Source organism: Oryctolagus cuniculus, chromosome 1 (genome assembly GCF_964237555.1).
Source record: "Oryctolagus cuniculus chromosome 1, mOryCun1.1, whole genome shotgun sequence".
NCBI lineage: Eukaryota > Metazoa > Chordata > Mammalia > Lagomorpha > Leporidae > Oryctolagus > Oryctolagus cuniculus.
Genome location: NC_091432.1, coordinates 109,946,540 through 109,969,384, shown reverse-complemented (window position 1 = coordinate 109,969,384; position 22,845 = coordinate 109,946,540). Strand labels below are relative to the sequence as shown.

Here is a 22,845-nt window from a genome sequence, read left to right as displayed (position 1 = left end):
CCATCTTCCAAGGCAGACATTGCTATGTTCACCACGGTACAGCTGGGGGGCATCTGCAGAAAGTTGTGTAACCTACTCAAAGTCACGTGCTAGGAATCGGCAGAGCAGCCCGGGCTGCTGCACGCAGCCTCCACCCCCCCACCCCGCTACGGGAAAATCAGACATTCAGCATTTCACATGCAATCTCAGAGGGGCTGGGATGGCTCTGAGACCCGCCCAAGGGACCCCAAGTAAGGATGGTGAGTGGAGAGGGTGCCTTTGTGTGTGGGCAGCAGCCAGGCCAAGAAGTGGGGGGGTAGGTTCCAGGTCTGCACCAGCCCCCAGACAGCAAGGCTGCAGCTTGAGTGGCTGCGAACCTGGGGGCTGGAGGAGAATGCAGCCACTCCCCAAAACAAAAACACTGGCTTGTTTATTTTCTTCTCCATGAGAGCAGTGCCCCCACCCTCCACTTCTGGGGTTCACTCCCTAAATGCCAGCAGCAGCCAGGGCTGGTCCAGTGGCAGGGGCCCAAACACTGGAGCCATTATTTGCTGCCTTCCTGGGTGTGCTAAAAAGAAGTTGCACAAGCAAGGGGGCACTCTGATGGTTGTCCCAAGAGACGACTTAACCCGCTGGGCCATAGCCGCCGCGCCAGCTCTGGTAGGTGCTCACTTTTGAGTCCAGAGTGTCTGGGGAAGGGCCGGTGGGTTCACGGGCTCCCCTCAGCCCTCTGTCCTGGTTGTGACCCTGGGCTCCTCCATCTAGGGCCAGAAAGCGAGGCAAACGGGGATTGCGGGAGGGGGAGCAGGGTGAAGGGCGGAGTCTGAGGGTGCGGCCTAAATGGGCGAACGGAAGCGCAGGGGTGCAGAGGATGGGTAAAGCGGGGCGCAGGCCGCAGACCAGTCCCAGAGAGATTTCCAAGGAGTTTACTAAGTACGGGGGCGTGCACTGGGCTGCGGGCAGCCGGCGCTCTGCTCCCCAACTACCGCAGTTCCGCGGCCGCACGCGCGCAGCGGGCAAACCCGCGCACGCCCATCGGCTGCGGCGGCGCAGGCTGCGGTTCTTCGCGCGGTGCCCGGGCGGTCCGGAGAGAGGGAGCCCCCACCTACCCGTGTCCCCCTAAGCAGAACACAGCAGCTTCCAACACCCGAAAAGCTCCACCTCCGCTCTCCCGCGAAACTATCCTCCTAACTGGCAGCCCCGCGCCTGGGAGGAAGCGGGCGGGTGCGGGCCGGCTCCGCAGTGCCAAGCCGCAGCAGCCCAGCCCAGCCCGCCTGGAGCGGGAGGGCGGGCCCCCGCCCGGCCCCGGGGCTCCGGGACCACGAGGCGGGCCACGCGGGCGGGGGCGCCCTGGCTCGGCCGCGGCCACCGCCCCTCCTGCGGCTGGAGCGCTTCCAGAGCAGAGGCGCAGGCTCGCTCGCCGCTGCGCGCGCTCAGGCGTCCTCCCCGTGGCTCCGCTGCTCCTCCTCCTCCTCCTCCTCCTCCCCCCCGCCAGCCGCGGCTCCCGCAGGCGGCTCCTGGCGGCAGAGGGAGAGCGCCTCCCCCTCCTCTCGCTCCCTCTCCCCTCGCTCTCTCCCTGCTAACTTTCCCGAGCCCCGACCGGCGGCGCAGAGCTCCCCGGCAGCCCAGGGGCCGACTGCCGACCGGGGGCGGAGAGCGCGGCTGTGCGGGCTATCCCATCCCCGCGCCGCCCCGGGCGCGCTCCGGAGAGGACAGGACAGGACGATGTCCGGGGCTGGGGACCGAGGCAAAGCCCCGGCGAGATGGCTGGGCCCTGGGCTATTGGGTAAGGCAGCCCCAGCTTAGTCTCTTCTCATGCCCGCCACCCCCCCCAACCCCACAACTCCCCCCTGTCCCCAAAAGGGACATGCGGAAAGAGGGGTGCCTTGGCCGGGTGGGCCTTGGAAGGCGACACGGAACAGCATGGTGGCCACTGGCTTCCCGCTGGACGCCTGGCCCAGAGCTGTATTCCCTGGGGACGGTGTGCGTCCCCGCACCCCATCAGCCGGCCAGCCTCCCGATGAGTTTTTGGCTGGTGCGGGTGCCTTCAGCTCCAGGCGTCTGAGGCTGGGACCTGGGACTGCAGCGGGAGCCTCCGGGGCGAGGGTCTGTGCCGTGGGTGTAGGGGTTGCACATGCGCTCTTTGGGATGATGCTAGTTTGCACCCCCTGTGGAGCTGCTGGATTCCCAGGCTTTCCTCAGGCGTCGTGCACTGGTGGGTGGGGGCGGGGGCTCCCCTTCCTCCCCCGGGACCTTGTTTGCTCCTGCTCTCACTGCCTTCCCTGCAGTTCCATACTAAAAACTGGCCAGGGCTGGAAGGGCTTGGGGGACCTGTCGTAAGCTCCCTTTGGGGCCGGGGCCTGTCTCTCTTCTACAAAGATTCCATGGGGAGGATCTGACTGGCATCCTCCTGGCTCTTGGATTTTGGGGTGAATATGAAGACCCCAGGAGACCTGTCCTGAGGCCACAGAGGGACGGGGTATTATTCACATCTATTAATATGTACATGATAGTTTTGAGTGCTGGACTCCAAGAGGTTATGGAATGAGATTTATGAATCCGGAATGTAATTTCATCACAAATCGTAGCCCGACTTCCATGTAAGCCGACTCCATCACTGGCACCTGCGCCTCTTCTGTTTATATTTGTCAGATTTGACTTCCGGCAGCTCCCCGCCTGGGTGAGGCACGTGGTGGAGGTATTAGTGTACTGCTTTGCAAATGGACATTGCATGCAGACCTGTCCCCTGGGTGCCTGGTGGCCGAGGGGACAGCATCTCTTTACTTGGGAGCCTCTGCGCGGCTCACAGCTCTGCAGTTACATAGAAGACCCGCACTGCCCCTCTGCTGCTGGCACGCATGCCGAGCTGAGCCCGAGTGCACCCAGGGCCAGTCTGCTCATTCCCTCCGGCCCCTCTCAGACCAGACCAGCCTCCCCCCACACCTGGCCGTGCCAGGGGCAAGAGGTCGCCTAGGAATTCATGGTCATACAGTCATTCCAATTCTGAGCTTGCCTTCCTCCTGCTGCCACCAGTCCCTGGGCTGTTAGACTATTCATAGAATGTTCTAGGCCTCTGTGGGCAATGGAGAGGGCCCTGAAAACTGTGTCTGTGTGCCTCTGTGTGTAGGGGGACTGTGGCCAGAGTCTTGATCCACTTCTCCAGGGACAAGCTCCTGCCTCCTGCAGGGACCGTTCAGTGGGGCAGATCAGGGGGCCCATCAGAATGAATCCCTGAGCTGCCCTCCCAGGAGAGAGCAGAGCCACTTGTAGATGGGAGTTCTGCAGCCACAGAGCTGGCCCCACTGGGCTGCAGAAGGACCACAGCCGGGGTGTCCTTGGGCTTTGCTCTGAACTCGGGTCACAGATCACATCCTAGCTGTGAGCCCATGGGCAGGTGTGGAGATGCCTGGAGATGTTCTCCGGGGGCCTAAAGCCCAGAGTGTTACTAAGGAGAGGGGGCCGTGGTCCTGAGAGGGACAGTGGCTCTCCCAGGGGTGCACGGTTAAAGTGGGGGTCAGGTGGGACAGAATGCAGGCCTCTCGGGCTCGCGTGCACCAAGCTGCCTCCTAGCTGATCCAAGGGTGGTGAGGGGGAAGGTCAGCAGGATTTGAGTTCAGGGCAGGAGAAGGAGTGAGGTTTTCTGGGCCATGGCACAGATGCATGAAGGCTTGGGGGCCCCCAAACCTGCTTTCATGGCTGTGGAGACTGTGGAGAGCAGGAAATCCCCAGCTCCCCGTCCCTCTCCTCATATCTCATAGACTGAGCCCAATGCGATTTTTTTTTGAGAATGTTCATTTGAAAGTCAGAGTTACAGAGAGAAAGGGAGAGGCAGAGAGCTCTTGCATCCACTGGTTCATTCCTCAAATAGTTGCAATGGCCTAGGCTGGGCCAGGCTGAAGCCAGGAGCTGGGAGCTTCATCCGGGTTTCCCACACGGGTGCAGGGGCCTAAGCTCTTGGGCCATCTTCCACTGCTTTCTCAGGTGCCTTTGCAGGGAGCTGGATCGGAACTGGAGCAGCTGGGACTCAAACCGGCACCCGTATGGGATGCTGGCAACACGGGCAGCAGCTTAACCTGCTACGCTATAGTGCCAGTCCCCCAATGTGCTTTTTGATAACCCAACAAGATACCCTTTTCTTAGACGAAGGAGCAGGTTTTCAAGGCTGTGCCGTCGCCTCTGAGGCCGCTGTGGGTTCCGGGCTCTTCCTAAGCACGGCTCTGGCGGTGGAGCTGTTTGCCCACCCCTGCGTTGTTCCCTGATTTGCTTAATTGCTGTGCTCCATGTTTAATTATCACTTGTAAGAGTGCTGTGTTGCACAACCCTCTTTCCCTTGGTGTGTATTTATTAAAAGCTTGTTTAATGAGAATGCAATTAAGGGGAGGGTGTCCCACTCAGAGGAAGAGGAGTTCCTGGAGAAGAGGAGAGAGAAGGGGAGAAGCAGAGGGAAAGCCCGCGTCGAAGTCTGGAAATGATGGTTTGTCTTCTTTCTGAACTTGTGGGAGGTGCAGGCCCATGGGGACACCCAAGAGAGAAGGCCCCCAGCACTTAGGACCGGCCACCTCCTGGTGGGATGAGGATGAGGATGCTGGACAGACTCAGGCACAGGGAGCCACCCACTGGCCCTGGGGTGGGCCCTCCAGGGGCACTGGGATGGCCGCATAAGCCACGGTCAGGCCATGCCGGCACACCTGCTCTGTGGTCTGAGGGAGGCCCAGGCATGCTGCTTGGCCTTGTTTGCAAAGCTGGTTTCCTTGAGCAGGCAGTGCTGTCTCAGGGGCACGCTGCTATCTGGCAAAGCTCCTGGGGGCGGGCAGGAAGCAGGCGGGTTGCCTAGGGAGAGGGAGCTGAAATCTTTCCTCTGTCGCTGGGCTCAGGGGCCCAGCATGGCCCAGCCCTGCCTCCCACAGCCTCCTGGGCCTGCACCCCAGGAGGGGTCCTGTCCTGCCAGCCTCAGCCCACTTTCCACCTCCCAGCTCTAACTTGGAGCCTCTCTGCCTCCCTGAGGGCCACAGTGCTGAGGCTGGGCACTGAAGCCAGGCGGAAGCTCGTGGGGAGTGGGCAGCCTCCCCTGCCCTGGTGTGTGTGTGTGTGTGTGTGTGTGTGTGTGTGTGTGTGAGAGAGAGAGAGAGAGAGAGAGAGAGAGAGAGAGACTGATCCCTGTGTGTGGGAAGGATACTTGGGAATCCTGAGTGAATCCTCAGATAAGCTCCAGCACCCAGTGAGGATATCTGGGGGCTGAGGACTTCAGAGAACGGCCCAGAAACTGCTGCTGTGAGAATGGCTAAGTGATCAGGGCCGCTTAGTGAGGAAAGGCAACATTTTGGGGCTTAGGATAGAAGTCCACATGATGGTGACCAAGAGGACCTGTTTGTCAACTCCATGGTGACAGGAAGAGCCCCTGCTCCAAGATGCACACATGTGCACACACACACATATGCACATTCACAGACACATGCACACACATGCTGCAATGTGCACACACGTGCATGAACACACACATGAGCACACACAGGCTGCAATGTGCACATGCACACTCACACGTGTCAATTCCACGGTGCCAGGAAGAGCCCCTGCTCTCAGATGCACACATGTGCACACACGCACATATGCACATGCACAGACTGCAATGTGCACACACACACAGACACACACACGTACACACATGCTGCAATGTGCACACACGTGCATGAACACACACATGAGCACACAAGGCTGCAATGTGCACATGCACACTCACACGTGTCAATTCCACAGTGCCAGGAAGAGCCCCTGCTCCCAGACTGCAATGTGCACACATGCACACACATGCTGCCATGTGCACACACACATAAACACACACATGAGCACACAGGGCTGCAACATGCACACACATGCACAGGCACATACGTGCACACACCCACATGAACATACACACCTGTACTCCTTGGCTTTCTAAGGAGTTAAGTTTAGGACAACACAAGGAAAGTCCTTTACTCCAGGGAAGTAGCCACAGGGAAGTGACCCAAGCTACATCGCAGGGCCGGGAGAAGATAAATCATTGCAGGAGTGGCCTGCAGACATTCTGGGCTGACACTGGTCATTAAGGGAAGGGAGGGGCGCCCTGTGTACAGGGGGACCTGCGGTGGCACAACCCTGGCCCCTCCCCACCTTCCTAACACCACCCTCCTCCACCCGCAGGGTGCCCACCACAGAAGCTCTTGTGTTTTCCAGCCGTCCTCGCCCTGGCTGGGGAGGGACTCGCTGGATGGGGCACTTTTGACTTTCTAGAGGCCAGCGGGCAGAGCGGGGCCACCTTGCACCTGCTGACCAGTCCTCTCCTGGCTCAGCCATCCTGCCCAAGCAGCCTGCCAGGGCCACCATGGGTCAGCACCTGCCCTCACTCACTTCTCGCCCCTAGCACAGCCTCACAGGTGAGACGTGATGTGGGTGGCAGGCCCCTGGGCTATCCTGTGCCCAAGCTGCCCAAGCATAGTCTTCCATCTGCTGGGTCACTCCCCAAATGGCTGCAATGGCCAGAGCTGAGACCATCCAAAGCCAGGAACCCAAAGTGTCTTCCGAGTGTCCCACGTGGGTGTAGGGGCCCAAGCACTTGGGCCATCCTCTGCTGCTTTCCCAGGCAAATTAGCAGGGAGCTGGATTGCAAGTGGAGCAGCCAGGACTCGAACCAGCGCCCATGTGAGATGCTGGCACCGCAGGAGGCGGGCTTAACCAGCTACTCCACGGTGCCGGCCCTGGGCCCCAGCAGCCCCAGGGAACTTGGTAGAAATCAGCTCTCCAGCAGCCCTGGGCCCTGGCTGGAGAGGCCGTGCTGCCCTCTAGATTTTGATGCAGGCTTGAAAACCAGCCCGTAGAATAAACAGTTCCCGGGGTATGGGCGGGCTCTTTGAAATCCCATCCTGGCACTCACCAGGGCCCTGCTGGGCAAATCTGGCTATTTTAGGATGTAAGGGGGAGGGGCGGTTTTTCTTGCTTTGGGACTACCAGGTGCTGGAAAAGTCTCTGGTTGACCTAACTTCTCCGGGCTCAGTTGTTCCATCCACAGTATGGAGCTATAACAGTGCGGGCTTACAGGACAGGTGTGAGGGTGAGCTAGGCCTGGCACATAGTAAATACTCAACAAATAGTTATTGCTGCGATGGTCGCAGTGGCACGGGTCATACTTGGGTCACCAGGGGATTCAGTTAGACAACAGAAGGCCAGAGCAGGGAGAGCGGGCGAGCAAGGAGAGGCCGTCCCTCAGCCCCGCCCTCCAATGACCTTCACGGGTTGGGGTTTCCCTGAGGCATCTGCAGGACAGGACTAGAGCGCGGGCGGCAGGGCCCGTACTTCCGTGCCTGGGAGCGCGCGCGGGAACTCGGGACTTTCCCGGACAAGGGGCGCCGTGGCAGCGGCTTCCCGGGCTGCGGGCCGGCGCCTTCCGGGGCCGTCCCTGCACGCGTGCCGGGAGGGAGGGGGTGGGGGAGTGGTTGGGGCCCGGTGCAGACCCCGCCTCCTGGGACCCTCTGCCCACCCGCCTCCCTGCCGAACCCGATTCCACCGCCGCCGCAGACTTCCTTCTGCTCTCGGGGTCCCGCTGGGTGTCCAGAGGGTGTCGGACTCACACGGACCACCTAGGCCCACGCGATGGGGCTCTCCGGAGCCGCGCAGGAGCCTCCAGGCCCCCGCGGCGAGGGGCTCCCGGGCAGTGCGGGGATGCTGCGGCTGTTCGTCACCTTGCGGGGCCCCGCAGTTGCCCGCTTCCCCAGTGCACAAATCCGGTAAACCTATGGGGAGGTTCCCACTCAGACGGCGGGGAGCCCCACGCAAGTTCGGGGATGAGCCTGCAGGTGAGGGGACCGCTTTCCTGGGGCTGGGGTGCCCCCTGGTGGTCGTGCCGAGTGCCACACTCGCCGGCCGATCGTCCCCATCTGGAGCTCCGGCGTGGGGGTCCTGGTGGGCTTACTAAGGGAAGCTGCACCCCGGCACAGGTCTCCTCCTACTGCCCGTGGCCCTGTCACTGGAGGTGTCCGTGGGAAAGGCCACCACCATTTACGCCGTCAACGGCACGGAGATCCTGCTGCCTTGCACCTTCTCCAGTTGCTTCGGCTTTGAGAACCTCCGCTTCTGGTGGTCCTACAACACCAGTGACACCTACAAGAAGGTAAGGAGGACAGGGCGGCCGCCCCCACCAGCCGCCTCCCCGCGGTGAGGGCCACGCCTCCTGCCACCCTTTCTCCAGGGTCAGGACCAGCCAGAGTGGGAGGGGTGCTTGGAATGTCTTGTGGGGATTTGGGATCTGTTGGGATTCTTGGCTGGAGTCCTAGGGTCCTAAACAGTCCCTGGAAATCGGGATGCTTAGGTAAAAATTAGTAGTCTGATTTCACAAACGCCAGCCAGGTCTGCCCTGACAGGGGCGGTGTGGGGGGGATGGGCGGGCCAGCAGGTGGTACTGGGGCCCTGGTCAGGGAGCCACAGTGGCTGCCCCTGGGCATCACTAAACGCTGACCTCGGCGGGTGCTGATGGACAGAGCCGTGGGAGTGACCCAGCTGTCCTGATATAAAAGGCTCGCAGGAAGACAGCAGTGGGGGCTCCGCGTTCCAGGAACATCTCACAAAAGGAAATGGCCGGCTGGCGCTGTGGCTCACTTGGCTAATCCTCTGCCTGTGGCACTGGCACCCCGGGTCCTAGTCCCGGTTGGGGCGCCGGTTCTGTCCTGGTTGCTCCTCTTCCAGTCCAGCTCTCTGCTGTGGCCTGGGAAGGCAGTGGAGGATGGCCCAAGTGCTTGGGCCCTGTACCCGCATGGGAGACCAGGAGGAAGCACCTGGCTCCTGGCTTCGGATCGGTGCAGCACACCGGCCTAAGCATGCCGACTGTAGCGGCCATTTAGGGGGTGAACCAACGGCAAAGGAAGACCTTTCTCTCTGTCTCTCTCTCTCACTGTCTAACTCTGCCTGTCAAAAAAAATTTAAAAATTAAAAAAAAATTAAAAAAAGGAGATGGCTTGAGAGTGAAACATGCCAAGTTCAGGTTCCCTGCAGCCTGCAGGTTGGAGGAGCACCTGGGCCGGCAGGTGCTTCCTGCACGTGGACAAGGGCGGTGCCAGGAGGCCGGGATGAAGTCACCGCTCTCGGTGACCCTGAGTCTTTTGTGGGGCGTCTTCTCTGCCCTGCTCGCCCCTCCTCCTCAGCTCATCGAAGGGATTGTGAAGAACGAGAAGTCGGACCCCAAGGTGAAGCTGCGGGACAACGACCGTGTGTCCCTGGAGGGCACCACCAAGGAGAAGATGAACAACATCTCCATCCTGCTGCGGAGCCTGGAGTTCAGCGACACGGGCAAGTACACCTGCCACGTGAAGAACCCCAAGGAGAAGGACTTGGAGCACCAGGCCACCATCTTCCTCCAAGTCGTCGATAAACGTAGGCCAGGGGCTGGGCCGGGGCAGGTGCACCCGTGGCTGCTTCTCTTTCTCTTTGCACTTTCACGAGTTACTGCCGCTGCACCTGGACGCTAGCATTCCGCGTGAACGCTTACCCCGCCGCTGAGATGGGGACATGGCTGCATTCCCCTGGGGTGGCTGCGAGGGTTGAGAAGCCACCTGGGCATGTTTTGTGACTAGCAAAGCTCCCTGTCTCTCTCAATGGCGGTCACTGCTACTCCTGTGGCTTCTGCTAGCAAAGGTGGGTTGAAGGCCAGGGATTGTGCTAGAAAGTGCTAGGAGTGACACGGGGTGGGGAGGGGGGTTGTGGGGAGACAGGTACAGAGGGGACTGCAGCAGGGCCAGGGCAGGACAGATCCACTGGTGGAGGCAGAGACAGCAGGGGTGGAATCAGACACGCTGCCCTCCCCTCCAGGGATGTCTGTCCTGCTGTCGGGGGTTCCAGTCTGCCTGGCCAGCGCTGGAGAAGCTGGGCGGGGCCTCTCGGAGCCCCAGGAAGCAAGGGAGCAGAGGGGAAGGGAACCTGGGCGGGAACCCCAGTCGGAGGCCTCGAGTGTTCCTGGGCCTTCACACCTGCTGGGTGATGGGGTGCACCTGCAGAAAGAGAAGCTGGGAGTTCAGTTTTGCCTGTGCCGAGGGCAGAGCCAGAGGCCAGTGGGGCAGCTTCTCCTGAATCAGCTCTGTGTGTGGCGGCCCCTCTGCTCCCTGTCTGGGCTCCTGTCACCCTGCTTTGTGCCCGGCCCTGTAGGAGGGACAGGAACTGACACGTAGGGTGCTGGCGGTCTCCTTCCCCTCAGCTCCTCTGCTTCGCGCACAGTCCTGGGAGGAGCCTCCCGCTCCGTGGTTGTAGGCGTTCATCCGTAGAAGTCAGCAGCACACACATGCCGGGGACCAGCTCCGCACAGCCCTGGTCCAGGGTGCTGAGGGCACCTTCCTGCTCTCCTGCACATGCCGAACTTCCCCCCACCTGGGAAGACAGACCATAAAACAGCAAGAAGAGAACTATACCAGACATGAGGCATGATTAGTGTTATGGAGAAACAAATGGAGCAGGGGAGGGAGATGGGGCGTTAGCAGGGTGGCTTGGCAAGGCCTCTCTGGACAAAGGTGAAGTTGTGACCTTTGAAGAAGGCAAGAGAGGAAATTGGGAAGCTGCCTTTGGGATGGCAGGTCCTGTGCAAAGGCCCTGGGGCAGATTCTCAAAGAGAAGAATCTGCCCCAAGGTTGTGAGGTGTGAGGGTGGCTGGGGCAGGACTAGTATTAAGAAGTGGCTCAGACTGAGCCAGATTGTGTGGGGCTCTGCACGTGTGAGTGACACGGAGCCACTGAAGGACTCTGAGGGGGATGGAAGCTCATGGAAAATGGCTCTCACCAGGTGTGGGCCAGGGTGGCTGTGATTGATCAGATTCCGGAACTAAAACAGAAACCAAGCACGCTAGGGTAGTGTTGTAGTGCAGTAGGTCAGCTGCTACTTGCAGCACCGGCATCCCATGTTGAAGCAGAGCGCTGGTCCACATCCTGGCTGCTCCACTTCTGGTCCAGCTTCCTGCTCATGTGCCTGGGAAGGCAGCAGCAGATGGCTCCAGTGCTCAGAGCCCTGCTACTCACATGGGAACCTGGGTGGTGCTCCGGGCTCCTGGCTTCAGCCTGGCTCAGCCCTGGCTGTTGCAGCCATTTGGGCGGTGAACTGACAGGTGGAAGGTCTCTCTCTCTCTATCTCACCTTCTCTATCACTCTGCCTTTTAAAGAAATGAAATAAATCTTTTAAAAAATGGAGAGCAAGAGAGAGAGGGAGAGAGGGCTGCTATCCACTGGTCCAATCCCCAGTGTCTGCAATGGCTGGAGCTGGGCTGGGACTGAAGCCAGGAGCTGGGAATCCAATCCGAGTCTCCCACGTGGGTGCCAGGAATCCAGCTGGAGCCATCACCGCTACCTTCCAGGGTGCATGGTAGCAGAAAGCCGGAGCCTGGAGTGGGGCTGGGACTTGAACCCAGGAACTCCAGCTTGTGACACAGACGTCTTAATTGCTAGGCTCCCTGGAGTTTTTCTGAAGTTAGGATTCTCCGTCAGGATTCCCAGGTGGGCTGGGTAAGAGGCTTGAGAAGAGAGCAGCCAGAGAGGAGTCCAGGGGCCTTGAGCCGCTCGGTTGGAAGGCCGGAGGTGCTCTCAGTGGGACCGGGGAGACCGTGGGTGCAGCAGGTCTGGGAGGAAGGAGGGAGGTCAGGTTTCAGATGGGGAAGTCGAGGCTGCACGGTGTCGGGACCTGCCCAACGTTACCTGAAGTAGTGACGGTTAAAATCCAGGCAACCCAGCCCCGAAGTTTTCCCATCACCTATGAGACGCCGTAGAGACAGCTTCGCCTTTCCTCCATGGGCAGAGAGACTTAGAAAGAAGCACTGAAATTCTCACCCGGCAATTGGGGGTAGGGTCCTGACTCAAACCTGGGTGTTGCGGGCTCTGGTTCTGGTTTGTCACAGAACTTGGGTGTTTGTGGGACGACACGGGTGCAGAGGCGGAGGGGGAGAGGGCCTCTGCGGGTGGGGCCTTAGCCTGGTGGGTGCCGCGTTCCTGCCTCCCCTGCTTCCCGCCACAGGCCTGGGGAGAGCTGGGGCCCAGGCTGTGGAGGTGCACAGCTGCTGGCTGGCCTGTCAGGTGCTGGGCCCGGTGACCCTGCCCCTCCCCCCGTGCCCTGCAGTGGAGGAAGTGGACAACACTGTGACGCTCATCATCCTGGCCGTCGTGGGTGGGGTCATCGGGCTCCTCGTCTTCATCCTGCTGCTCAAGAAGTTCATCGCCTTCATCATCAAGAAGACCCAGGAGAAGAAGTGAGTCCTCCCTCCCGCCGCCTCCCCAACCAGCCCATCTCCTCCCCCGTCCCCTCCCCGCTGTCCCCTCACCAGCCCCCCTCTCCTCCCCCACCCCTCCCCACCACTTCCCTCCATCAGACTCCCTCTCCTCCCCCCCTCCCCTGCCGTCCCCCCTCCCACCAGCCCCCTCTCCTCCCCTCCCTCCCATCATCCCCTTCCCACCAGCCCCCCCCCCGTCTCCTTTTCTCCCTCCCCGCCATCCCCCCTCACACCAACTCCCATCCCCCCCACCTCCTCCATCAACCTGCAGCCCCCTTCTTCCCCCCATCCCGCCCCCGCTCCCCCCCCCCCCCTTCCTAATCACAGCACTCTCTGGCCAGTCCCTGAGTTCTAGCCCCCTCCCACTTCCTCCCCCTCTCATATGAATTTATTGAAGCTGTCAATCAATGCAAATCCGGTGAGCATAGGCTGTGCAATCCTCTAGCTCCTCCCTCTCCCACCGGCTCCCTTCCCCCTTCCCATCCGTGAGCTTCTTTCTTTCCATTTGTATCACTCAACCCAAAGCCCTACCAAAGGACGGAGGAAAAGCAGAGGAAAGACAAGATTCCACGTGCAGCTCTGAGCCGGGGACCCTTCCAGGGAGATGGGAGCCTTTGATGTGAAGCCCTGAACATTCACGTGGGAGGGGAGAGGGTGGAGGGGGAGGGGCAGGGGGGCAAACCCCAGGCCTGGCATTTCTGGAACAGGGTCAGGTAGGGCCCAAGGTAGCAGGTGGTGCATCTTGTAAAGCCAGAGCAGGGAGAAGACATCCAAAGATGCGCTCTGAGCAGGACAGGTGAGAGGAGGCAGGCCTCTCGTTGGAGAGGGCGACAGTCACGGGAAGCCAGAGAGAAGGGAGGACCACTCTGCCCTCTTGGCAGAGGGGAGGGAAGCTGCAGGCGGGCAGGGCTATTGTTACCTTACTGTATCAGGGGTGGAGGTAGGGAGGAGCCAGAGGTATGCAGCTGTAACAGGCCCTGTTTTTAAGAACCAGTTTTTCCAGCGATGGCAAGCAAACGCGGAGAATGAGTTTTTCAGCATATGGCCTAAAGGCACTTAGTAAACCCACAGTGACCCACCTCAGCCCCCCAAAGCAAGGCAAGGCTAGCAGTTTGCACTGGGTGCACTTGCCGGTGTCCACTGCGCACCTGCCATGGGTCAGGCCCGTCCCCAGGCATTAGCACATAGCACCTGCCAGGCTTCTTGGACAGCTGAGCAGAGGCTCAGTGAGGTTAAGTGACTTGCCCACGGCCACACAGCTAGTGATGGAGCTGGGATCTGAACTCCAACCTATCTGGTGTCAAAGCTTAAACCATCACCGCCACATCCCGCTCACTGAGCTGATTGAGAGTTTGTTCATTCACTCGTTCCTCCCCCTGGGGCAAAGCTCTGTGGCAGGTGCTGTAGGAAATCCTGCCTTCGGCGATGAGATTGAGTGCAGAGAAAAGCAATGCAAGGTCAAGGGCTGTGCAGACAGGGCCGCTGAGACACAGCCCCAGGGTGCAGAGGAGGGCGGACTTCCAGGGGCACTTTCTGGCCACATGGGTGTTTGTGGTGGACTGGGGAGAGAGGAGGGGAGGGTGTTCAGATGGAGGCATCCTGGGAGATTTGAAAAGCCCACCAGGGGTCGAGAGTGAGCCTTAGGGACCTGGAGGTGCAGGCTGAGATGGGCTTCCCTTCTGCCTGTGGGAGGTGGGGGGTGGGCCAGGGCCCCAGGCCCTGTCACGGTCACGGAGCTCCAGAAGGAAGGGTCTGGCCACGTGGGCAAGGGGCTGGGGTGGGCAGGCCTGGGGTAAGCCTGTGGACAGGGAAGGGTCAGGGATGTTTTCCATGAGCTCTGTCCACCCAGCCTGGGCACCGCCAGGACAAACCAGGGTCGGGGCAGGACCAGCTTGGGGCACTCAGGGTGGTGTGGCTCGCCGGAAGTGTCTCCCCGATCTGACCACCTCTTTCCTGCTGCCTCCGCCCAGACCTGCCACCCTTGAGTCTGAACCCCTGCCTGCACTGTCCCTCTATGGCCCTTGCTGTCTCACCTGTGGTCACAGACAGCTCAGGGAGGAGGGGTCTTGGGGGCCCTGGGGGGAGGGGGGACATCCCTGTGTCCTCAGCACTCGGCCTGGCCCCAGGCCTCCGGGTGCGTGGAGACACCCAGGCCCGGTCCGTGAGAATCCTCTGTGGGCCAGGCAACCTTCCTAGTGCTTCTGCTCCTTCCTCCAAGCCCGCCACCAAGGCCCCATGGATGCATCTATTTTATAGCTGGGCAAATGGAGCTACAGATCCCTTAGTTGCTCGGTCTCTTGCTTGGTGGATGGCGGGAGGAGAGGAGAGGGCGTAGGGTTGCATGCAGGGGGCCGCGGCGTCCCTCCTCACAGTGTCCCCTGTCTCTCCCTCTCCAGGAAGGAGTGTCTCGTGAGCTCCTCCGGGAATGACAATACGGAGAACGGGCTGCCCGGCTCCAAGGCCGAGGAGAAACCGCCCACAAAAGTGTAGCAGTGTGGCAGGCCGGGCGGCCGCAGGGAGCCGCAGCTTCCCGTGATGAGACTGATCCTTGAGCCCCGCCCGTCTGTAGAACCCACGTGCCTGAGACACCTGCTGCTTGCCTCCAACTGTAGACTTTCTAGGCAGGGAGGCGCGGGATGTGCCTGGCCCGCCCCGCCTGCTTCCCAGCCAGGGCACCCAGGGACAGCAGCCAGCCAGGGCACCCAGGGACAGCGGCCGGCCACGGCAGAGGGGAAGGAGGGGTTGGGCCGGGATGGACGGGCTGGCCCTCCTCGACACCTGGGGAGAAGGGGTCTCCTTCTGTCTCCCTGGACCTTGGTTTTCTTCCTGATTTCTCGTCAAGAGGGACTGGGGGGAACAGCGAGGGCGGCCCAGGAACTGGGCCTGGGGGAGACCCCCACCTGGAGGACTGACCCTTTGGGTAGTGGGAGTGGGCGGTGTGGAGTGGGGGCTGCTGGAGGCAGGGCCACAGTGAGAGGCCTGCCTTGGCTGCGGGCCATCCCCGTTCTCCTCAGTCCCTCAAGTGCAAAGTCCCCCCCTCGCCACCCCCTGCTCGAGGGTGCCCGTCTGCCTCATCCCAGCTCCCTGTCCCACTTCCTGCTCCAGTTTCTAAACCCTGCTGGTTTGGGCCTCTATCTAACCTGGCCTCTGCCCTCTGCTTACTAGGGATGTGCAGAGGGGACCGGAGCCCCACAGCAATGCCCACCCCAGCCCCACTGCTGGCAGCCCTGTCCTTGGCATGGCAGGACCATCGCCACCTGGGCGCTCCAGAGCCCCGCTCTCCCCCTCTTCCCCTGCCCCCAGATGGCAGGTGCTGTCACCTTGCTTGTGGGGTCACACCCTGGAACCTGCCGTCCTGCTGGCTTGCACCACCTACGCCCCTGTCACTGCTTCTCCCCTGTCCCCAGGGCTGTTCGTCCGCCAGCCCGGGGTCAAGGGCTTGCCTCCATCTCAGGGACCCTCTTGTTTGGATGAGGGCCCTTGGCTTTTCCAGATGCTTCCTGCTCAGCTGGGCCACCCCGTCTCTCCCCCGAGGTGGGGGAGCAGGGAGAGGTTGCCCACACGTGCCCTCTGCACTTTCAGAACCAGTTTGCACACCCCTGTGTATGGGGCTAGACTGTGCCTTAGCTCCCTGAGTCCAGCTCTTACTCGTCTCTGCCTGCAGCCCGTGTGTCCTGGCATCACCGCACCCCCCTCCCTAGGATCACGTGGCGGGGGCGCAAGGTTAGGGTTGTGTTACCTGCAACCCGTTGGCCAGTAACTGAGATGGAGACATCTGCCGGGTGCTTCCAGGGTGGTGTTGGAGTGGGGCCACCTGTTGGGTCCCCCTGTGTGAGTCCCTGTGGGGCAGAGATGGTAGATGTGATAACAGGGGTCTCCCCCACGTGCGCCCATCCCTCGCCCCCGATTGCATTCCTGACCCCGTGTCCCCTGGGTCCCTTTTGCAGAGGATGTAGGGACCCCTCATGACTCTCTCTGCCAGGAAGCACTGTACGCTTCCCTGAGGGTGCAGGTGCAGAGAGACGGAGGCACAGCCGCACCTGCGGGGTGCTCACGGCTGTGGTCTGAGCCCCTCACCCTCGCTCACTGGCTCACAGGCTCCCCTGATGTTCTTCCCCTGCCCCTCCCATCCTCCTCCACCCAGAACCCATCCTGGGGAGGGGGATCGGATTTTCTCGGATTTGGGAACAGGCAGACCAGAGCCCTCAACCACTCAGAAGACTTCTAGCTGCCTTCGTGTGAACCTTCCTTCTCCCGTCCAATGCCGATGTTTGACGAGGCAGCGGCGCGCACCTGGGCAGCATCCTCCCTCCCCTCTCCCGGGTCTCCTGCTGGCTTAGAGGTGGGTCACGGAGCCCACCATCAGATGGGCGGAATCATACTTACCTACCTCACAGGGCTGTTGTGAGGCTTGGAAAGGAGTCTGGAAGGCAGGTTTAGGAGTGGTGGGATTGCTCCAAGTCTGTCCTGACCGCATCTCTGTGTCCCAGCCCTCAGCTCCCGCTCACCGCCACTCCCCCGTGGAGTCACTTTGTACCATTGGAGACCTTGACCCTGATGCTTCCAGCTTCTTGTCCGTGGCTGTGTCGGGTGGTTCTCAGCAGAGGTGCCTGGGACTGTCCGAGGAGATGCTAAATGCACTCAGCGAGGGGGGACTGACAGTGTTAAACGCCAGTGTATGATGCCCATGGAGAAACACGGACGTGGCCTGGCGGCAGGACATATGTGGGCAGAGCCGTCTTCCCCAAGTAGGGCCTCCGTGCCTGCACGTCTCTGATGGAGGTTGTTGCGGGACCGCGTTCACCAAGTTGATGCACCTGCGCTGACGGTGATGTCAAGGACTCAAAGACACTGCTCTGAGTGCCCCATCCTTAACCTCAAAATGGGACCTTGGCACTCCAGGCCTCAGTTTCTTCTGGTGTTGGAACTGAGCAGAAGGCAGCCAGCGTGAACTTGTGATGCCAGAGAGGCCTGGGGGCGGGGCGGGGGCGGCCCGTGAAGCTCAGGCTGTTCGGGGAGGGGGTGAGGGGGCGGCGCGTGCATGCGGAAGCATGTGCCCATACAGGCAGTGCAGGTGTGTGGAGCCGGTGGGCGGTGCATGGTGGGCAAGACTCTGGTCTTCTCAGGAGCCTTCTCTCCCGGCCTGAGCGTGGCTGTTGGGAATCTGCAAGCTGAGAGCGGACAAGAGGACCAAGAGGAAGACCAGCCGTGCTCCTGACCCCATCACTCCCGGACTCCATCTCATTATTGCAGACGGCTCTGGTCGGAGGGCTGGCGGGAGGGTGTGCCAGGAGGGAGGGCTGTTCCGGAGAAGCCTGCCGCTTGCTTCAATTTGCTTTGTGCCAGGTTGGGGTCCCTGCCTGCCCCCCCCCCCCCCGAATCCGCAGTGCTTCTGGCTATCTCATGCATGGTGTATGCCTTGGGCTTGGATGACAACAACACCCATATCAGTTTCCCTCTGTAACTGTAGATGAGAGGCTGCAGCAGTGGCCTTGGGGGCCTCGGGGTGGCCCAGAGGAGCACACACCCAGCACTGACTTGTGTTCACGCACGGCAGGGAGGTGATCAGACAGTCTTGCCTCTACAACGTGTTTTGCATTGTAGAATTGTATTTCGCTTTGCCTTGGATGAAATAAAAAGTTATGTTTAGTAATAAGGACTTTGGAGGTTTTCTTTTTGTTTTGTTTTGTTTTGTTTTCTTCTTCTTCTTTATTTATTTATTTATTTATTTATTTTTTTGACAGGCAGAGTGGACAGTGAGAGAGAGAGAGAGACAGAGAAAAAGGTCTTCCTTTTTTTGCCGTTGGTTCACCCTCCAATGGCCACCGCGGCCAGCATACCGCGCTGATCCGAAGGCAGGAGCCAGGTGCTTCTCCTGGTCTCCCATGGGGTGCAGGGCCCAAGCACTTGGGCCATCCTCCACTGCACTCCCGGGCCATAGCAGAGAGCTGGTCTGGAAGAGGGGTAACTGGGACAGAATCCACTGCCCCTACCGGGACTAGAACCCCGTGTGCCGGTGCCGCAGGCGGAGGATTAGCCTATTGAGCCATGGCGCTGGCCTGACAAAATGAATTTTTTAAAAATGCACCCATCTCCACCAGGCATATATGTGCTCCCTTGTTTGTTGTGCACCTCCGCTAACTAGAATATAAACCCCATGGGATCAGGGGCTGGGTCTTTTCTCTCGGGGGAGGGGCCCTAGACCTTTGCTAATTTCCTTGAATAGGTGGAGTCCTCAGGGACCTGGGTCCCTTGAGAGGCGCCTGGCCCACTCCAAGAGAGGGCAGCCCCTTGGGAACAGAACCTGGGCGGGTGCAAGGCATAGCCGCTTCACGGGGCTTCCCAGCGAGTCATGGGGGCCCCAAGAGTCTTGGGCCCTGGCTGCACACACAGACACACACACAAATAGACACACACACAGACACACACACAAATAGACACACACACAGACACACACACATCACAGACTGGAAGAGTGAGTCTCAGCTGGGACCTCATCAGAAATGCAGAATTTCGGCCGGAGCTGTGGCTCACTTGGTTAATTCTCTGCCTGCAGTGCTGGCACCCCAGGTTCTAGTCCTGGTCGGGGTGCCAAATTCTGTCCCGGTTGCCCCTCTTCCAGTCCAGCTCTCTGCTGTGGCCCGGGAGTGCAGTGGAGGAGGACCCAAGTGCTTGGGCCCTGCACCCCATGGGAGACCAGGAGGAAGCACCTGGCTCCTGGCTTCGGATTGGCGTAGCGCCGGCCATGGCAGCCATGTTGGGAGTGAACCAACGGAAGGGAGACCTTTCTCTCTGTCTCTCTCTCACTGTCTATAACTCTCTCTCTCTCTGTCTCTCTCTCTCACTGTGTAACTCTGCCTGGAAAAAAAAATTCAGGCCCCTCCCCTAATGGACAGACGGAGAGCTTGCTTTGTAGCCAGGTCTCCGGTGATTTGTGTGCATGTTGGAGAAGCGCCAGCCTGAAGCTATGGACCTGAGTCCCTGACCCAAACGCAGTTCTTGCCCTGAGCACGGCGGGCAGGAGGGTGGGAAAGCCGGGGTTTCCCTGGCCTCTGCTCTCCTCGCCTGTGAGGGGACCCAGACAATAAGTATGAAGTCTTCTGGGAGCAACGACTCTGCAGAGTAAGGGTTGAATTCCTGTCAGCCTCACATCACATCCCATGCCACCTTGGAAGGTCACTTCAATGATCCCCATTTTACCCTGGATAAAGCCAAAGCACAGAGACAGCTTACAGATGTCCCCTAGGGGCCGGCGCTGTGGCGCAGCAGGAAAGCCGCTGCCTGCAGTGCCGGCATCCCACATGGATGCTGGTGGCTCCACTTCTGATCCAGCTCCCTGCTAATGCGCCTGGGAAGACAGTGGAAGATGTCCAAGTCCTTGCGCCCCTGCACCTGCATGGGAGGCCTGGAAGAAGCTCCTGGCTTCAGATCAGTGCAGCTTGGCCATTGCGGCCGCCTGGGGAATGAACCAGTGGATGGAAGACGTGCCCCCCTCTGCCTCTCTGTAACTCTGCCTTTCAAATAAAAATAAATCTTTTAAAAAATGACCAATTTAAAAATTAGCCTGCTATAGAATCCCTGGATAATGAGTCCCTCCTGCGGCTGCCTTAGGAGGGCCAGGCCAAATGACTTCGCGGCTGATGTGCCCCAGCCCTGATTCGGTAAAGCAGGCAAGAAGGCAGCCCAGCCCTGGCCGGCTGCACGGCGACCGTGCTGAGGGGCCGCGCGCAGGAACTGAGAGCCTGCAGGTGCTTCCTGCCTGCTCCGCTGTCACCCAGACCTTGTAGCAGCCGCGGGGTGGGAACCGTTATTATCAGCCCCAACTTAGAGAAGAGGAAATGGAGGCCAAGAGGCGTTCAGTGCTTGTGTAGCTAGCTCAGAGGTGGTCTCCGAGGAGGGTGACAGGGGTCAGAGTGGAGTGGGTGACTTCAGATCTTTGCTTCAGAATGTTTGAAATGTGTAACATGTTTGTAATTTGTGCGTACACACACAGACGCACACACACAGACGCACACACACATGCATACACACACTCGTGTACACACACATGCACGCACACACACACGCTTGTGTACACGCACACACATGCTCGTGTACACACATGCACACATGCATATACACTCATGCACACACACGATTCTGAGTCAAGGTTTGTTTGCCTCCAAAGCTGAGCCACTTCACTTCACATCTCTCCTCCCATCTTCCCATGCGGCCTTCTCTCTCACCCGACACTTTCCCCATTCCTCGTCGAGCCCCTTCAAGTCTGGGCCTTGGTCCTTGCTGCTCCCACCTGCTAGAGTCGCCTCCCTGGGTTGGGGATGTGCCTTTTAGTCTTCCACTCTGTTTCATATATTTCTGCCCCAGGACACTTGCACACACAATGCAGCACTCATTAAAGTTCTCCCGTTGCCCCCCGCGCCCCAACACTAACAGTCCTGGCGTTTAGATGAGGTCAGAAGTACCTTGTCATGAGGATGGCTGTGGACTGGAATTGCGGAGCCAGGCTCACCCTGGTGAGGACTTGCCTCTCTGGGACCCACCCCCTTCCTTTCTTATGAAGTAGGGGAGAGTCTGGGGTGAGCATCTGGCCTGGTGGTTAAGATCCAACCAAGATGCCCACACAGAACACAGGCGCGCCCAGGTCTCATTCCTGGCTCCTGGATGGCTCAGGCTGTTGGATTCCCGCCACCCAGTGGGTGACCGAGCTGTGTCCCCAGCTCCTGGCTCTGCCCAAGTCAGCACAGGCTGTCGGAGGCCTTTGGAGAGTGACCCACAGGATGGGAGCTCTTTCTCTCCAGCTCTTAAATTAAAAAAAAAATAATAAACCCGGGAGGGCATTTTGCCTCCGCGCCAACCTGCTCTCGCATGCTCCCCTCAGCAGCGCGGTGAGAGCCTCCGCCCGCTCCCCTCTGGCGTTCCTGGCAGAATCACCTGTGCTGAGGGCAGCTCGCTGAGGCAGGCCCGCCCCACAACCCAGTCCTGAAATCGTGCCGTGGATGCGGCTGCGTGGTGTCTGTCCGGATGGGACCATAATATCCACGTTATATATTTTATTATCATTCAATTTTAGTACATTTTTCTTTATAGCTTCTTCATTGACTTATTATTTAAAAGTGTTTTAATTTTAACCTATTTATATATTTTTTCAAGTTTTATTTATTTGAAAGGCAGAGCAACAGAGAGACAGAGAGGGAGGAGAGGGAGAGATCTTCCATTGGCTGGTAGCCAATACCTGCAAGAGCCAGAGTTGGGCCAGGCAGAAGCCAGAGCCTGGGACCCCCCTCTTTGTACCATGTGGGTGCCATGGACCCAGGTGCTTGAGCCGGCATCTGAGCCCCCAGGGGCACACTGACAGGGCCTGACTTGGAAGCGGAGCAGCTGAAAACCAGGCCCTCTGGTTAAGGGTGCAGGGAACCTCCGTGCCACACGCCTGCCTCTATGAGCATTTGTTAAATCACATATGTATTTTGTAGGCTGAAAGTGATTTGCTATTGCCTTGTAATTTAGCAACACAGTGAGAACCTAATCTGAGTGTCTCCTCCCAGGCTGGCTTCTTCTCTCTGGGTTGGGGGGTGAGTCCCAGGGAAGCAGGAGGAAGCAGAGGAGGGCTGTGGGCGGGACTGGGAGACAGCACCTCGAGGAGCTGATACTGGCTGAGCTCGGCTCTATTGCAGCACAGCCCACTGCTGAAGCACAAGGCCGTCACTGGGGGTCGGCACTTCTCTGACTCCTCTGTCCTGGGGAGCAAGGTCGAGCAATTGACCTGCTGGCTGCTGCCTTCCACTTACAGCCTGGACAATCATTTCCATGTTTTGCTACCTTTGCTCCGGGCAGTCCTGGGGAGCCCAAGCTCTCTTGGTACAGTCACGGGTTCTGGGGCCTGGAACCGCTGGAGCTCTCACCATGGAGGGTGTGTTGTTGCTGTGGATTTGTTCTGAGAGGAGGAGCGTGGTGGGGCAAGAGGCGTGGAGTCACAACATAGACCTCGGGAGTCGGGTGAAAGCGGGCCAGAGGGGAGCAGCCTGCAGACTCGTTTCAGTTGGTACACCAGCTTAAATAGCCAAGGCAGCCAATCCGGCCAAGGGGCGGTCTATGCACTAACCAATCACAGCCTGTTGCCAGGCAGTTTCCAAAGCCACCCAATCACAGCCTGTTGCCAGGCAGTTTCTGTTGCCAGTGGCCATCTTGGCATGGCCTTCTCATTCCACCACATTTCTCCCTTTTCATTTATTTTTGAGCAACAGGAGGCATGATTCTTGGCCATACCATTGTTGACCCCATTTCCATGTGGTCTCTGTACGTGGCTGTGCCTGTCTTGGGTTATCCCCCAGGGGATCTTACCTGTCATTGACTAACCAGCACTCAAAATGGGAGACTACAGGAGTGCTTGCTCAGATGGGGGTAGGAATGAGGAATAATGGTTATCAGGAATGCTGTGACTGCACACAGGCTGTGGGCCATTCGAGTGGCTGACCGGAGCTAGTGGGGTAAAAAATAGTAGCGATGTGGCTATGGGCAGTTTCTCAGGGTAGGATGATAGGGCAGGTGAGTCTGCTAACAAGGCGGGCTCTCAGTCTTGTTCAGCTGGTTCTGGTTGGCTGTCA

At 59.5% G+C, this 22,845-nt stretch overlaps 1 protein-coding gene across 6 annotated transcripts; it reads left to right on the top strand.

The window, feature by feature from the left end:
- The first annotated feature begins 518 nt into the window (after positions 1 to 518).
- SCN4B (sodium voltage-gated channel beta subunit 4) lies at positions 519 to 17,894 on the top strand. Of its 6 annotated transcripts, none has more exons than XR_011390805.1 (6): positions 1,395 to 1,765; positions 7,947 to 8,119; positions 9,147 to 9,375; positions 12,091 to 12,220; positions 14,638 to 16,583; positions 17,368 to 17,894. XR_011390805.1 is itself a non-coding variant. In XM_070078849.1 (5 exons), the coding sequence occupies exons 3-5, from the start codon at positions 9,243 to 9,245 to the stop codon at positions 14,729 to 14,731; spliced, it is 357 nt and encodes a 118-aa protein (XP_069934950.1). In that variant the 5' UTR covers positions 519 to 639; positions 7,947 to 8,119; positions 9,147 to 9,242; the 3' UTR covers positions 14,732 to 17,894. The 6 variants fall into 6 exon arrangements, 4 of the variants coding, with proteins under 4 accessions (XP_069934950.1, XP_069934949.1, XP_069934940.1 ...); XR_011390803.1 differs by having other exon boundaries at positions 16,732 to 17,894; XM_070078849.1 differs by lacking the exon at positions 1,395 to 1,765 and adding an exon at positions 519 to 639 and having other exon boundaries at positions 14,638 to 17,894.
- Positions 17,895 to 22,845: the final 4,951 nt, after the last annotated feature.

What these genes read in the sequence shown, in the direction of transcription:
- SCN4B (XM_070078839.1), top strand. Translation starts at nt 1,705, where the DNA reads ATGTCCGGGGCTGGGGACCGAGGCAAAGCCCCGGCGAGATGGCTGGGC. An exon ending in GCTGGGCCCTGGGCTATTGG is followed by an intron (nt 1,766 to 7,946) that starts GTAAGGCAGCCC and finishes ACCCCGGCACAG; the next exon opens with GTCTCCTCCTACTGCCCGTG. An exon ending in CCTCCAAGTCGTCGATAAAC is followed by an intron (nt 9,376 to 12,090) that starts GTAGGCCAGGGG and finishes CGTGCCCTGCAG; the next exon opens with TGGAGGAAGTGGACAACACT.